Below are 17130 nucleotides of genomic sequence, written 5' to 3'. Positions count from 1 at the left end.
GTGACGCATTCATCTGCGGTAGCTATTATCCAGAGTTCTCTATCCATCAGCAAATGGTAATCCAGTGGTACCTCGGTTTTTGAAATGTCTCCATTGACGAACATTTTGGTTTTCGAACGATGTAAAGCTGGAAGTAAACGCTTCAGCTTTCAAACACTTTTCGGAAGCTGAACATGCCATCTGGCTTCCGTATTCAGTTTTCGGTTTTTGAACATCTCAGAACTCGAATGGTCTTCTGGGATGGACTACGTATGAAAACCGAGGTACCACTGTATTTGTAATAACTTCTCTTTGCTGGACTGTTGCAGTAAGAAAATCCCAGTACAGTGGTGCCTCAGGTTACATACGCTTCAGGTTACATACGCTTCAGGTTACAGACTCCGCTAACCCAGAAATAGTACCTCGGGTTAAGAACTTTGCTTCAGGACGAGAACAGAAATTGGGCTCCGGCGGCACAGCGGCAGCAGGAGGCCCCATTAACTAAAGTGGTGCTTCAGGTTAAGAACAGTTTCAGGTTAAGAACGGACCTCTGGAATGAATTAAGTACTTAACCCGAGGTACCACTGTATGCATGTGAAAGGTCATGCTCCCTCAAAAGGCAGTGTTTTCTGAGAGAGATATTGCCATTATTATTATTATTATTATTATTATTATTATTATTATTATTATTGGCATACTGCCCTACATCTGTCAATCTCCGGGCAGTGCCCTGGTTGTGGGCTTCCTGGTGACATCGGGTTGGCTACTGTGAGAACAGAATGATGGCCTAGACAGGCATTTGTTCTGATCCATCAGGCTCTTCCTAAGTGTTCATGTGACATGCATTACCATTCTGTTCCCTAGCTATGTCAGGGCAGTACCATCCCCACTGCTATGATTCTCAAGGCATTCAAAAGGCTTCACTGATCACGGCCACATTGTTTGTTGTGAAAAAGTGAATGCTACTGAACCATTCCTGCTTCATTCTACCCTTCCTGGAGCGCCCAGCCATGCACCTCAGCTTACGGGGACATGTTCCGCCAAACAAATCCCAATTGGTAAGCCGGGAGCAAGAATGGTAAGCCAAGCTTCAGTTTGTTGCTCCAGGAATGGTGGAACAAGAATTGGAGCAACTCAGCAGCATTCTTTAAACATTCCTAGATAAATGCAGAGGGACGTGGGTGGTGCTGTGGGTGAAACCACAGAGCCAAGGGCTTGCCGATCAGAAGGTCGGCGGTTCGAATCCCTGCGACGGGGTGAGCTCCCGTTGCTCGGTCCCTGCTCCTGCCAACCTAGCAGTTCGAAAGCACGTCAAAGTGCAAGTAGATAAATAGGTACTGCTCTGGCGGGAAGGTAAGCGTGTTTCCGTGCGCTGCTCTGGTTCGCCAGAAGCGGCTTAGTCATGCTGGCCACATGACCTGGAAGCTGTACGCCAGCTCCCTTGGCCAGTAAAGCGAGATGAGTGCCGCAACCCCAGAGTCAGTCACGACTAGACCTAATGGTCAGGGGTCCCTTTACCTTTACCTAGGTAAATGCAGAGATAAATCTGGAGCTCTGTGCACAGGAGAGCAGGCGTTCCAGAATGTGATCTGGCTGACAGGAGTCGTTTACTTCTTTGCCCCTTTGGTGTAATATTTTGCAAGTGTGCATCTGTGGCACCAAGCAGAGAAGGCATGCGTTCTCGGATGTGCCCTTACATTTAATGTGTTTGGCACTCTGGTATTCTTTTCTAAGTGAAATTTGTAAAACTACTTTTTTTTAACCTTTAATAATGATCCTGGTTCAAAAAAGAAAATATTATTTTAGTAACTCCAGGGCAAGGGAGACCTGAAGCATTACACAAGTGCTTTACACTAAGATGCCTTTTCTCATTTTAAGAGATGCTTTTTTAAAATAACAATTTTGTGATTGCATAAAAAGATGGATATATCATTTCTACAAGGATAATGTTATCTTTTTAAAGCTGGCTTAACATCGTACATGCATATGCAGTATGTATTTCTATTTTGCACTAAGGTACTATCTCCTTATCAATTTCCTGATTATATAAATTATTAATAGGTAGCATTTTTAGGGACCCTGATTTCAGTTCAATTTGTATAATATCTTAAGGAAGCTATGCATGTAAATGCTCTGGGTAAGATTTTACTCAACATGTGAATTACAGAAGCTATTTAAAGTAATATTCTATGTTTGCATTTCTTAAAAAAAAGTAGGGTTAGCAAACGTCCCCGGTTTCCAGGGACAGTCCCCGGATTCACAAATCTGTCCCCAGAATATCCCTGGATTTTAATTAATGTCCCCGGATTTATGCCTCGGGACTTCCGGCGAGGCAACATATGGGCGTCATGGCAGCGAGCAACACCGGAGGTCCCAGCTACGTCAGAGTTCCAGCCAGCCAATCCGCTGGCTGGAGGGGGGCTATTTAAACCGAAGCGTGAGCCAGAGAGCTTCTTTCTGACTCACTTCCTTGATCAACGCTTGCCCCGAAATCACGCAGAGAGTCCACTGCGCAGAAGTGTCCACTGCGCTCTTCTGCAGGCTCTGCACGCCCGAGTTGGGGGGGCGGGCGAGCGAGGTGCTGAGGCGGTGAAGAAGAGGAGAAGCATAGAAAATAGCTCTGCCGCGTTGCGAGACAGAGACACCACCACCACCAGTTAAATCTCTATAGAGACTGCACTTGTCCTCCAGCAGTCTCCCGGTTATGGGAAGCCGGTGCCTTGTGTGTGTGTGTTTTAATGCGTGTTTTCCCAAGACCAGCAAGTGCCTTTACTCAATCTCTCTCTCTCTCTCTCTCTCCACCACCAACCTTTTTTTTGGGGGGGGGGTGTTTGTGTGTTTGTAGATGGGCTTCTCCGTCTGACTTATGTCGAGGTGCACACCAGACAACTTTGGTCCCCCCCCCAAAAAACGGTCAAGAACTCTGGGCAACCATGAAATTCCAAAAAAAAGTGTCCCCGGATTCCTTGAAAAAAATCTGGTAACCATATTTTAAAGTGTCTCAGACCTGCATTGCAGGAGAATACATCCCAGTATCCCTGAGACCATTAGGATTGATAGATGATTAGCTGAAGGAATGTTTCTGTGCAGTACATGGTTCCCTCCTCTTGTCTATCCGTTATTTAATTGCTTGTATTTCTAAGCACTTACTACAGTATAGTACTTTTTAAGTTATCACATAACTTTGCATATATTACATCATTAGTCCTTACAATGACCCTGTAGAGTAGATTAGTCCTGATCTTTCTGTATGACAACAGAGAGTGAGGGAGCATGCTGAACAACAGGCTTCTCATGCTGTTAATCATGGATATGGGAAGTGCAACATTCCTCAGTTGCCGTGGGCCTGATGCTGTTGCGGTCCAGAAATAGTACAGGGGAAAGGCATATGAAACTGCAATTGTGGAATGAACCATCTCCAGCAACCACAACCTCAAAAGCTTGCTTAATGTCTCTTCCACATATGTAGATACTCAATTTTAAATTCTGTTAATCCATGACAGATTACTTTGTAGAAGTTCCCAGTCTTGGCTAGCTGTCATGAGCAACTATGCCTTATTTTGGAGCCACTCTGTTGTCCAAGACACGTCCACCCCATATATTTAAATCACTCATTCCCCAAAAATCCTGGAAATAGAGTAGCTTGTTAAATGTGCTGAGAGCTGTTAGGAGGCTCTTGTTCCCCTCCCAGTCTCCTGACAGAGCTACAATCTTAACAACTGAACACTTAACAACCTGTAGTTCCCAAGAAGGCCTGACTGTTAAAGTGGTATAAGAGTGATTTAAATGTATGCTGCAAGTGTAATTTAAATCAGGAATAGTCGGGTATGAGCTCGGTTTGAACCCAGACACAGTTTAACAATTTAACACATATTCCCCCATTGTGTTGTTGGCACCCATCTGTCCCAAGAAACAATGGAGTGTGCCTCCAGGGGTGAAGTCAGTGTCCTCCCCGGGTCACAAGCCTGGGCAGTGTGTATGGAGGTCCTGGGCTGCCCAGACAACAAGACCACCTTCTCAGCCTCACTGGTGTGGTCCTAACGAAAGCAGAGCAATACGTTTGGCATCAGCTTGGCTGCAGGAGTTGGCAGGAGGAGATGTACAAGACACCATCCTTCTTAGTGACTCGACTCTAAATTTGTGTGGCATTTACTCTTTAGCCTTTTCTTCCCCTGAAGATAGCCTGCAAGGCAGCAGAAGTTTAGGATCAGAGTTTTCCTTCTCCTAGATGGGCTACCTTCCCAGGTTGATGAGCTCCACCTGCCCCTCACTTCCCTCTACAGCAGGGGTCAGCTGTTAAGTTGTGGGTGAACATATCAGACGACACAGTGATTCTTCAAACAGCTCTTGTTTATTCACAGGCCAGAACAGAACTGAACTGAAGGGTTCAGCCAGCCTGATTATATAGAGCTCCACTACAACGCAACAGTAACCATTTTCTGTAACTATCCAATCACTGAATGTCACTTTCGATCCCTTATTTGCATGTGTGGACCTGAACTATCTACAGTATCCCCCTGCTGGCCCAGAGTGAGAACTTCAGTACATAACATCAGCAAACTTTTTCAGCAGGGGGTGGTCCACTGTCCCTCGGACCTTGTGGGAGGCCAGGCTATATTTTGGAGAGAAAAATATGAGTGATTTTCGCCCGCTTGCAAAGAGGCCTGAAGGTGTTTTGCTTTACCTGTCCCAGTTGTCATCCCAATAGCCGCAATTGGGATTCTCCAGCCAGTCAGGCGCTGTGGTGGGGTAGGAGGCTGTGTTGGCTGGTGAAGACAGATGCAGCAGCCCCAGCGGAAGAGCTGTGGACGAAGGTAGGGGAACTGGGGCATCACTGGAGCTTTTACCCACCACCTGCTGCTGCTTCCTGAGAGGCACTGCGGAGAAGAAGTAGTAGAAGAGTTTGGATTTGATATCCCGCTTTATCACTAGCCGAAGGAGTCTCAAAGCGGCTAACAATCTCCTTTCCCTTCCTCCCCCACAACAAACACTCTGTGAGGTGAGTGGGGCTGAGAGACTTCAGAGAAGTGTGACTGGCCCAAGGTCACCCAGCAGCTGCATGTGGAGGAGCAGGGAATCGAACCCGGTTTACCAGATTACGAGTCCACCGCTCTTAACCACTACACCACACAGAGCTGCCCGCCAACCCACAAGCAGTGGCCGCAGTCACCACAACAACCCACCTGAACGCCATGGGAGGAATGAAGGAGGGATGCAGGCAGGGAGGGATGAAGAAAGCGCGCGAGGAAGCGGCGCAGAAAAGGGGCATGGAGAAGGAAGGAAGAGCAGACTGAGGGAGAGGGGGGAGGAGGGGGAGGAAAACGCAGCGGCACCTGGCATCACATGCCCCCTTCACAGCGCCGTCCTGCTGAGGTGGGCAGGTGGGTGAGTCGACTCAACGGAGCCCGGCATGGGACAAGATTGCTCCGTCCTTGAGGAGAAAAGTGCTGCCATGTGAGGAAGAGGGAGGAAGAGGGAAAGAATGGGCACACTGGCGATCCACGCAGCGATTTCCGGACTTTCCACGGGCCAGATCTAGAAGGCAATTGGTTCTGATCCGGCCCGTGGACCTTAGTTTGCCGACCCCTGCTCTACAGCATGTGCATAAACTGCCTTCTTGACCCTTGGTCGTACTATTGGTCTTGTCTGCTCAATCCACTGGAGCTTGTCTTCGCATGCAGGGGAAGTCTCTAACTCACCAAGGGTTTGAGACCCATTGGCCATCCTCATCTGGTTTAGCCTGAGGCAAAGAAAAAGATTACCTCCCCTATTCTATGTATAAACGCTGACTAGATTGACAGCTGAAGCATGCTTCAAAACTGGTGATGGGACCGCCAGTTCAAACCCCATCAATTAATATGTGAAATTAGGATTTTTACATCTCTGGGATGGCCAGGTGTGAGCTAGGTTTGAACCCAGCCACAGTTTAACAATTTAACACACGCTCCCCGTGGCCCTTCCAAACTGTGGCAATGTAATCTACTTTTAAGTGTTGTTGTTGTTATGTATTATTACATTTCTATTCAGCCCTTCATCCAAGGATCACAGGGTGGATTAAAATATAAAAACACAAATATACCTTAATAATGAACAAAAACAATACATGTTTAAAAGGTCAAAGGCCTGGGAGAAAACAAATGTTTTGCCTCACACCTATATATATGTAATGAAGGGGCTAGGCGAGCTGCTCTGGGGAGAGCCAGAAGTGGGGAGCCACCACAAAAAAAGGCCTGTTCTCGTGTTGACACCCTTTGGACCTCTTGAGGAGGCACACAAAGAAGGGCCTTAGCTTAAGATCATGGGGTCCGGGTTGGTTCATATGGGGAGAGGCAGTCCTTGAGGTATTGCAATCCTGAATCATTTAAAGCTTTATAGGTCAAACCCAACACTTTGAATTGGGCCTGGAAACTAACTGACAACCAGTGCAGCCAAACCAGGATAAGCTTGCAAGGCTAAGTATTGATTAGCCTGCGAGACAATCAGGTTATGTTTAATTGCTGGGGAAAATGCAAGCTAAAATATATGATGGGAGTAAATGGGTGGTCTTCCAAAAGGAGATCTTCTGTATGAAAACACACACAGAGCCTGTTGTGACTATCCGTATGTTGCAGATTGGGGAAGAAACCAGCGGCTGAGAGATGTCTTGGGCCGGCCCTGGGCATTAGGGATACTTGAGGCAGGGTGTCCATCTTTTTGCAGAATGACCCCAGGGTGTTCAGTGGTGCTTAAGGGAGCTGCAGTGGAAATGAAGCCAGCGGGGGATATAAGGACGGCTTCCTGTTGTGACCACACCAAAAACACTCGGGCTGCAGCAAGAATAAGGCTGCGATCCTAGACCCCATTGAATTCAATGGGTCTTACTTCTGAGTAGACCTGGTGAGGGTTGCACTGAAAAGCCGCCTCAGCCCTTCCACCCTCACTTGGAATCGGAGGCGCGGCCTTTGCGCAGTTCTATTTTTTTTTATCACTTCTGCATTATAAATATATCCTTGGATTGCTTTTAGCACAAGGCGAAACGAGAGGTCAGAAGCAAACCCGGAATCTGAAACGCGAGCGCTGCTCTATAGTTTCATTCTCCTTGGCGCCACCTGATCCCACCCCCCCAGCTGCTACAGCCAATGGCGTGCGTTGCGCGAACTGGAACCCGGCAGACCGGATGGGCGGAAGTGACGAGCGGCACCGCGCGTGCGCGGCCTCAGCCAAACGGTCGCGTCGCGCGCGTAGTGACGCGTAATGGCAAGCGCCTTGAAGATGCAGCGGATGGCTGGGCTGGGAAAGGCGCTGCTGGCCTTGCGGAAAAGGGGTTCTCTGGCCGGGCAAGTGAGTGCGAAAGTCTTTCGTTGGGCGTCGCTGCCTCTGCTTCTCCCTGCTTCGATCCGTCTCTGTCGTCCCGGGGAGGGCACGGAGCGTGATGATGGAGCTCAGGCTCGCGGGGTCTGCATTTTAATTTAATTTAATTTATTCATAAAATTTAATACTCCTCTAAATCGTGAAAGCAGTTCACACAAAAAGGAAAAACGATAAAATCAAAGGGGAAGGGAAAAGTCAAAACCACACTTTAAAAACCGCAAAAAAGTTAAAATGCTACAAAAGAGGTTTAAATTCACACCAGCATTTATAAGCACCTGGGTAAGGTAAAGGTAAAGGGACCCCTGACCATTTGGTCCAGTCGTGGCTGACTCTGGGGTTGCAGCGCTCATCTCGCTTTATTGGCCAAGGGAGCCGGTGTACAGCTTCCGGGTCATGTGGCCAGCATGACTAAGCCGCTTCTGGCGAACCAGAGCAGCACACAGAAACGCTGTTTACCTTCCCGCTGGAGCGGTACCTATTAATCTACTTGCACTTTGACGTGCTTTGGAACTGCTAGGTTGGCAGGAGCAGGGACCGAGCAACGGGAGATCACCCCAGGTAGGCAATGTCTAAACAAGAGTGGTTTCTAGCAGGTGCCAAAAAGAGTTCAATGAAAGTTCCTGCTTGATAGCAGTAGTTACAACATATAGAGCACAACCATATTCGAGGTAATATATGTGTAATAGATGAACTCAAACAAGAATGAATTAAGAAAGAAAGAAATATGTCTGCATTGGATTTAATTAATAGGTGGGACGCGGGTGGCGCTGTGGGTAAATCCTCAGTGCCTAGGACTTGCTGATCACATGGTCGGCGGTTCGAATCCCCGTGGCGGGGTGAGCTCCTGCCCACCTAGCAGTTCGGTCCCAGCTCCTGCCCACCTAGCAGTTCCAAAGCACCTCAAAGTGCAAGTAGATAAATAGGTACCGCTTTATAGCGGGAAGGTAAACTGCGTTCCATGTGCTGCGCTGGTGCTGGCTCGCCAGAGCAGCGATGTCACACTGGCCACGTGACCCGGAAGTGTCTGCGGACAGCGCCGGCTCCCGACCTCTAGAGTAAGATGAGCGCACAACCCTAGAGTTTGTCAAGACTGGCCCGTATGGGCAGGGGTACCTTTATACCTTGCTTAAGGATTGTATATGGTGTGCATCCTGGACTTGATTTGTATGTTAGGACGTAACCAGTAAAGAAATTTGTTACAAACATTACCATTCAGCCTGTTGTGCTCTATATGTTGTAACTATTGCATCTGCGTAACAAGGCATTGCATTTGTTTTGCTTGATAGCAGTAGGCAGGGACTTCAAAAGTTTAAAAAGAGTTCCATGAAAGTGCCTGCTTGATAGCAGTTCCAAAGTTTAGGTGCCGACACACTAAACGATCGGTTTCTTTCATGTGTGGGGTGGGAGTTGTGTGGCACCTGTATGGTTTGGGGTTCCTGAAGACCACTAGCTGGAGCACAGTGCAAAATAGTGGTCAAGAAAGGGGCTGGACGTGCATGTAAGACCGACGAGCAAGGCACATGTGAGTGTATCTTAAGACAAAAATTCGTTTTCTGTGTCAGAGATTACAACACACAAACATATGTTACTGATTCCCCCTCCCCAAAGTTCTTAATTTAGCATCTTAATAGGAGGGGGTGTGGTCAAGATGTTGCTGCTATTAAACAATTAAGACTCAAAAGTGCTGAGCTGGCAAGCGCATGTGTAGATCCTTGGGAATGCTTTTTACCCAGAAAATAGCCCTTGAAAGAGGTAGTAGTTGCATCAGAACTTATTCTGATTCTATGCATATATTTGGAGAAAGGTTCTTGTGAGATCAATGGGGCTGACACCTAAGTAAGCATGCGTCGGGTTGCTCTTTAAATTTTCCTCTCCTTCTTGGTTGTTGGATCCTTTTCACTTACCGTATTTTTGTCTTGCTCTCCCCTTGTAGTTTGACTTGCATCTAGTTCGTTTCCTTCATGCCGGCCTTCCAGTTCTAGCAGCAAAGGAAGCTCTGGTGAAGCTCAGAAAGAAAACTGGCTACTCGTTTGTGAACTGCAAGAAAGCCTTGGAGAAATTTGATGATGTCAGTGAGGTAAGAACAAATGTTTTGGTGATGTAAAATGCAAGTTTAATTTTAGTTTTTTGCCTGAGTGTTTCAAGTACTTTCGGGAAAAGAATGGTATTGTTATGTTAAGGTTGCAGTCCAATGCATACTGGCAGTGGGGTAAATCACATTAAGATGTGGTTGCAAGTGAGTTTAGAGGCCAGAATGTTTTATCCTGTGCATCTTCAGTCAGTGTAGGCAAAGGGTAGGGACTATTTTCTTGCTGTCCACCCAGCCCCACAAAATGACAACCAGCAGATGTTTCCATGCCAGATGAATTATTGTGATGAAGAACTTGGGGAAGGAACCCAAAAGTTCAGGGATAAACAAAATGCATTGTGATTCATAAAAACACTGTGCATTTCAAAATGTGTTTCAGTCAGTGGGAATTGCTTCCAAATAAACAGCTAACTCTTATCTTTGGTCAGACAGAGAAACCTTAGTAAACTGATGATTCCTTAACAACACTCTCTGTGAATGGCACCAGAGGAGGCACCAAAACAGTATTAGTTTAGCCTCCTTTTGGAAGTAGATATGGATTCTATGTCTTCTAGAACCTGCAATGGATCTAATCAGCATATTTCTAATTGTTGATCTGAAGTTTATATTTACACACAAGGATGTCAATGGACCAGATATTTTCATATTCTTATATTCGCCTTTCCATCTGCAAGACATTTTAAAAATAAAATATATGAGGCCATATTTATAATAATATTTGAACATCCCCCCTTTGATTCTGCAGTGGTATAATACTGGGAGAATACTTGTGCTTTTATTTGGGGTTTGAATTGATTTGTTGCGTTGTCCTTGGCAATAGTATCTCAGTTTATGGGTTTGCATTTGTCTTTCAAGGCTGAAGCCTGGCTACATGAGCAAGCCCAAAAGGAAGGATGGAGCAAAGCTTCCAAACTTCAAGGACGGAAGACACAAGAAGGGCTTATTGGGCTGCTGCAAGAGGGAAGCTCTGCAGTGATGGTAGAGGTGAGCATTTCCCTTTTGACAAAAACTTTTTTTAAAAAATAAAAAAAATACTTTTTGGTTATTTAAAAAAAGAACATACACTTTAATAACATACAGCAACAAAAAAACACAACTGAATGTAAAGTAATATTAAACATAACACACATATGCAAAGTACAAATTTGGGTTGTTTCATTCATTTTCCCTAGAAAAAAGTTATTATTGATGCTGAGGGGTAGTAACATTTTAAAAAAAATACTTTAAAAAATAAATATCAGGATATTGTCCTTGAGATCTTACGACATTTCTTGTTTAAAACTGAGAAGTTGCTAATAATTCTAAATAGTAGCACAGGAGGCATTTGACCATTGTTATCATCATTAAATTTTTGCCATGTTGCCGAAGATAATCTTTTTTGTTTGCCCTCCAGTGTATCTTAATTTTGGAGTTGATTCTTCGCCCACAGCTATGGACCATAAATCCTCCTCTGATCCCTCTAAATATTTCTATTTTCTTTTGATAACCATTCTAGCAGCTCACAATACATACAGAATCAATTCTTTGTCCAAACGGAACTCCTTGATAATAGAAAGTCAGTTTGCTGTTGGAGCAAAGAATGTATTTGGGCCGCTCAGGTGTAATTCCCACATGACTCTACGAAAAGCATAGCTACACAGGCCTCTTCTTTTAAGAACTGACAGTTTCACATTATTCCTCAGAGCGAACATGGCTCTTTGGGAGACGTGTCTCTGGGGGTTTGTCCTGTGAGTACCTGCTCTTGAGAAAAGGCCTGTTGTTTAGGCTTACCATGATGGATCAGGGCAGATCTGAAAACACAAGTGCTTCCTTCTGTGTCTCCTAAACCAATTTCAGCAAGCAGCCCTAAAAAGTACCCTGGAGAATCAAGGTGGGAAACCCTGCAGTAATTCTCTCCCAACAGCGGGAATGTGTTTATTTCTGTGCCATTTGCACCAGTTCACAGAAATGTTTTAAGCTGCTGTTTTTTCGTCCCTTTTGTGGCTATCTTGGGTGTCTTGGCATTAAATACAGGGGGTTCAAAGGATGCTACTGCCTCTTGCAAAGGATATTCTGCCCAACAGTTCATGCCCAAGGAGACCAAGCTTGCTGCTTTCTTGTCAGTGTGTGTTTGCACTTTCTCTTACACCCAACCCCGAGGAAACTACTGCAGGATCTTTTCAGCAGTAATTTCATACCACACTGTCGCTGCTCAAGTGCAAAGATCCCACAGGGGCAGGGGCACCTCTAGCAGTACAGTGGTGCCTCGCAAGACGAAAAGAATCCGTTCCGCGAGTCTCTTCGTCTTGCGGTTTTTTCGTCTTGCGAAGCAAGCCCATTAGCGGCTTAGCAGATTAGCGCTATTAGCGGGCTTAGCGGATCAGCTGATAAGCGGCTTAGCGGATCAGCTGTTAAGCGGCTTAGCGGATCAGCTGATAAGCGGCTTGGGAAAAGGGGGGGAGGGGGAAAAAACCCGCAGGAACTTGCAAGACATTTTCGTCTTGCGAAGCAAGCCCATAGGAAATTCGTTTTGCGAAGCACCTCCAAAACCGAAAACCCTTTCGTCTAGCGGGTTTTCCGTCTTGCGAGGCATTCGTCTTGCGGGGCACCACTGTAGTTTCAGTGGTAAACCTGCTAGTGTGACTACATGGGTACAAGAGTTCAAATCATTCATAGAGAAGACTTTATTTGATTGAAAGACAGCTTTTTTTGTGGCTGCCTTAAAAACTTAGTTGTACTGGCTTTGATTTTAGAATTGGTTTAGGACAGGGCTTAAGATGTGGAACCTGTGTTGCTGGACTACAACTCCCATCATCCCTGGCCACTGCCTATGCTGGCTGATGGGAGTTATAGCACAAGAGCATCTGGAGGACTGCGAGTTCCCTACCCATGGTTTAGGGATAACATCTGGCTGGCTGAGTTTAGGACATGGATATTGTTTCACTGGTGTGGACAATTGTCCCAGGCCTGCCTTCTCTCACATTCCACCCAATTAATTTTTTGGGAGGGAGTAGGGAATTGTTAATAATGGATGCGCAGACTCTTGGGAAGTTAAGGATATGGTTGCATGTCCTAATGTGCATCCCATTGAAAGTCACGGACACCATTCACATGCCATTGTGCTTTTGATTTTATGTCCCCTATTCCAAAAAAAGAATACTATGTGGAGCACGCTGAGTTTCTGTGCGTGTCCCATGTCCAAGATTGTGGAGTGAAAAAATGTATAATTTTATGATAGCGAAAGGACTGGTGTCTCACATTCCTAATATTTTCGAAAAGCACTAGCGAGCGAGCAAACAATGATTTTCTTATGGACAAGAAAACAATGTGATGGAGGCAAGTGGATTACGAAGCTGCAGGGAATTATAGAGAGGTTAGCTTCATTTGCATTTCTGAGAAAGTATTGACAAAATTAAACTGTAGAAGGACACCTAGTGACTATGAACAAACAATATAGATGTGTTAAGAATAAATTATGCTACGCCAGCATATTATCTTACAGAAATCACACAGCAATCAAGATTGCCTGCTAGATCTTCTTGATTTCCTAGCAGCCTCTGAATGTTAATGTAAAGATTCTTGCTAAAATGTTGCCTTCATGCTGATATGCTGCCTGAAAATGAATGGGTAAAATTATATGCTTAATGGGAATATCCATGTGTTCATCAGTAGTTTGATGCTTTACGACACAAATCTACAGAAGTAGAGAAGGGCACCTGAGTGGTTTGCAGGGATATTTTCACTCTTGGATGACAAAATCAAATGAAGAGTAATCTTAGTATTAAAATGCACACCCTAGTATAATAGGTGGACCCATGGGGGAGGGGTGTTAAATGGAACAGAACCAAAGCTGTAGCCATTTTTATTTTATTTTCAAAAATATCTATACTGCCAACAGTATGGGGGGTGGGGGAAATAGGGCAGCGGATAGTACAAAATTAACAATAAAAATACAGTCATAAAACAAATTGAAAATACATAACAAATAATTAGATCAGGTTAATACATCAGCAGAGCTTGGATCCCCTCTCAGGGAAAGCCTGGATGAAAAAGTTGGGTGCCTTATCTTCCCCGCCTGTGCTTTTGGAAAACAAGATGTCATCTCATCCTCTAATTGCCACTTCTGATTTTATTCCTGCGTCTTGAGCACCATAGAAGTCGGTGACCAAGGCAGTTGAAAGTTAGCTATGCTTCTTTGCCAGGTGAACTGCGAGACTGATTTTGTGGCCCGAAATGTCAAGTTCCAGCATCTGATTCAGCAGGCAGCGATTGGAACGATGCTGCATTATCAGGGGACCAGGGACCAGCTGAGCACCTACGCCAAGGTGAGAGTGGCACAAAAGGCTCCATAGCTTAAAACCCCTGGCACATTTTAATAGCAGTTACCAGAGTTGTGCATTTAAGTGCAAAGTGCACCTTTCTGCTGAATGAACCTTAATAAGCAAATTACACAAAGGGAGGTCACAGAATCGTAGAGCTGAGGGGCGATAGAGAGGCTTGTTCCACTGTTTCTGACCAGACCTGGTAGGTTAATTCCCACAAAAAGCTCCCAGGAAGCTTCTGCAGGAGTAAAAAGGACTTTTAAGGGATGTTCTGTTTCTCTGTGCTGTCCCTTTGCCACAAACTGACCCCAGTGCATCTGGGTTCTGAGGAAGATTGCCTTGGCTTAGATTGAAATAACTGGGGAAAGAGTACTTTGGGGCTTTTCATCTGCACCCCTTCAAGAGGACTGTGAGTTGCTGTTCCTGTGTGCTTGCCTACAGACAGTTGTCATGAGTGCAGACACTTTGTTTAGCTGGAAACATAGTTTAAACAGCAAGTGAGGGAAACTTGTGTCTGCATGCATGTTCGGAAGTCCAGGTTGGCTTGAGGCTCCACACTGGGTGTGTTTTCGAGTGGCAAACCAGCAGCTACTGCTGCATTTGTAGATCAAGTCTCACTCTTCTCCTCCCCGGCCCCCCAAACCCATTTTTAGCAGTTGCCTAAACAGCTTTTCTAATTAACTGTGAAGGTTATAAATCTCGCTGTGCATATCAAGAGAAGTGCTTGATAAGTTTGTAGATTTATAATGCACAATATACTTACTTTGCAGTGTTTCTTAAACTCAAATGAGCTTTCTCAGCTCAGGATAGGACCCGATGGCTCCTTGCTTGTGGACCAGCTGGCTCTGGCTATTGGTGAGTGTTCTAGTGCTACATTTCAATTGTCTGTGATTTGGTTTCTCTCTTTTAAATTGTTTCCATTTACTGTTGTAAACCAGTTTGATAGTTCTTTTTATGTAAGCAATATGGAAAGCTTATTGCTAAATAAGACCAAGAAAGCAGGGAGCACATAAGAAACCTGCCCTATGTGGGTCACACCATTTGGTTCATCTCACCCAGTATTGTCTATTGGGCACCAGCTCTCCAGGGTTTTTGGCAGGGAGCAGTTCCTAGTCCTACCTAGAGATGCCAGGGATTGAAGGATCTGCAAGGCAGATGCTCTACTACTGAGCCAACAGTCTTTTTCTGCCTGAATACCCTTTCTCTAATTTGTGGGTGTGTCCAGGGGACACGGGTGGTGCAGGGACGCAGGTGGCACTGTGGGTTAATCCACAGAGCCTAGGACTTGCCGATCAGAAGGTCACGGTTCGAATCCCCGTGACAGGGTGAGTTCCCGTTGCTCGGTCCCTGCTCCTGCCAACCTAGCAGTTCAAAAGCACGTCAAAGTGCAAGTAGATAAATAGGTACCGCTCCAGCAGGAAGGTAAATGGCGTTTCTGTGTGCTGCTCTGGCTCGCCAGAAGTGGCTTAGTCATGCTGGCCACGTGACCCGGAAGCTGTACGCCGGCTCCCTCGGCTAATAAAGCGAGATGAGCGCCACAACCCCAGAGTCGGCCACGACTGGACCTAATGGTCAGGGGTCCCTTTACCAGGCGATTAAGTTGCCAAGAATGCAATGCTTACTGCAAGGACCACTTCCTTTTCAGAATGCAGCTGTTTATCATAGGCATAGCATAGCTTAGCCCTTAAAACATCACCTGTGCTCCTAATGGTTAATGCTACCTTTTTGCCTTCTCTATTTTTATGCAGGCAAGCTGGGGGAGAACATGGTCATTAAGAGAGCAGTGTGGATATCGGTGCCAGAGAAATTTTTCATCGGCTCTTACGTGCACGGGGCTCTCCCAGAAGGAAACCCCTCACTTTCTAACATGATGTTTGGCAAATACGGAGCTCTGGTGATCTGCTCTCCCTCTGAGCCATGTGAAAAGTCGGACTTTGCTGAACTGGGCTGGAGGCTGGGCCAGCATGTGGTGGGCATGGCCCCCCTCTCTGTAGGCTCTCTGGAGGATGAACCCGGCGATGATTCTGAAACCAAGATGCTTGCCCAGCCCTTCCTGCTGGACCCTGCTATTTCCTTGGGACAGTACATTCAGCCCACGGGTGTATCTGTACTAGACTTTGTGCGGTTTGAATGCGGAGAGGATATAGAACTGTCAGCATCAGAGTAAGCAGTACTTTTGTACTGGTGGCACTGGGACAAGTGAACTGTTCCCGGTTCCTGTTTGGGCCCTGCCGTGGTTAACAGACCTGATCAGTCACAAATTAAACTGCTGTGTTGGGTTGGTCATGGAAGCCGAATACTAATCGTGGAATCTCATTTCAAAGCTCCAGAGCCACTCTGCCCAGCTGCCCAGGTGTGGAAGACAGCTATCAATGTTACAAATAAAACTAGCTGGCAGCAAGGAGGGGAATAGTGTCTGCTGGTATAAGCGCATCTGTTGAATTGTCGTGAACCCCAGGGAGTACATTTTTATTTGAGTTAATGCTATCCATGCTAAGTGTACCAGAACAAGACAGAGGGTGCAGTAAAGTGAAAGGAAAGGTGGATTTTGCTAAACATTAGTGGGTCTAGGCTAGGTCTTTGAGGTAACTGGGCAGCTCTTGAAGCATGCAGAAAGTCTGTGGGGGCTACTAGAAACCCATCAGAGCCCCACTCTCTTCTTGAAATGAGTAGTCCCGGTCCACCTTGTCAAGGGTTTTCACGGTGAGCTTGGGTGGCCTTGTTTTTCCTTATGGGAAGCATGACCTCGGCACCCTCTTCTATTCCAGCAGAAATCTAAAGGCTTGAAGTCTGAACAGACTTCTCACCATTTAGTAAGCCAAGGTCCATGGTAATTTTTGCTGGAGATACCTGCTCCTTTCTTCCGCCCAGCCACCCAAGCATTAATAGGCAAGGGGGCACTAGGAGATGGGCCAGAATGACATCTGATCTGCCCGCAGACAGCTTCCCTTGTCCAGCTTCGTAGAACAGCCTGTGCTACCGTATTTTTCGCTCTATAACACGCACCTGACCATAACACGCACATCGTTTTTAGAGGAGGAAAACAAGGGGAAAAACATTCTGAATGAAACAGTGGATGTATTGTTTTTGTGCTTCATGCTGTGGCCACAGACGTGTGATCTGATGGTGAATTTGGGGTGACCCAATGCAAAAATCCTGAGGATCCCTGTGGATCCATGCTTTGTAACCAAGTTTTTGCACCATTGCAGCCCCAGGCAACAGTGGGTGCGTGATTTTGGGGGGGCAGGCTGTAGCCATGGACATGCTATGTGATCTGATGATGAATTTGGGGTGACCCAATGCAAAGATCCTGAGGATCCATGTGGATCCATGCTTTTTAACCACATTTTAAGTGGGGAGGGAAGGAAAAACACAGAACGGACAAGGAGCAGGAGAGGGGTGTGCAGAGAA

At 46.0% G+C, this 17130-nt stretch overlaps 1 protein-coding gene across 1 annotated transcript; it reads left to right on the top strand.

Annotated features, from left to right (window-relative positions):
- The first annotated feature begins 7177 nt into the window (after positions 1 to 7177).
- Positions 7178 to 16123, top strand: TSFM (Ts translation elongation factor, mitochondrial). Its single transcript, XM_081898905.1, has 6 exons — positions 7178 to 7299; positions 9263 to 9406; positions 10274 to 10402; positions 13600 to 13722; positions 14490 to 14574; positions 15468 to 16123. The coding sequence occupies exons 1-6, from the start codon at positions 7213 to 7215 to the stop codon at positions 15884 to 15886; spliced, it is 987 nt and encodes a 328-aa protein (XP_081755031.1). The 5' UTR covers positions 7178 to 7212; the 3' UTR covers positions 15887 to 16123.
- Positions 16124 to 17130: the final 1007 nt, after the last annotated feature.

This window comes from Podarcis melisellensis, assembly GCF_964234715.1.
Source record: "Podarcis melisellensis genome assembly, chromosome: 2".
NCBI lineage: Eukaryota > Metazoa > Chordata > Lepidosauria > Squamata > Lacertidae > Podarcis > Podarcis melisellensis.
Note: the sequence above shows the minus strand (reverse complement) of the source record. Positions and strands in the feature narration are given on the sequence as shown.

What these genes read in the sequence shown, in the direction of transcription:
- TSFM (XM_081898905.1), top strand. Translation starts at nt 7,213, where the DNA reads ATGGCAAGCGCCTTGAAGATGCAGCGGATGGCTGGGCTGGGAAAGGCG. An exon ending in AGCTGAGCACCTACGCCAAG is followed by an intron (nt 13,723 to 14,489) that starts GTGAGAGTGGCA and finishes CTTACTTTGCAG; the next exon opens with TGTTTCTTAAACTCAAATGA. An exon ending in CCAGCTGGCTCTGGCTATTG is followed by an intron (nt 14,575 to 15,467) that starts GTGAGTGTTCTA and finishes ATTTTTATGCAG; the next exon opens with GCAAGCTGGGGGAGAACATG.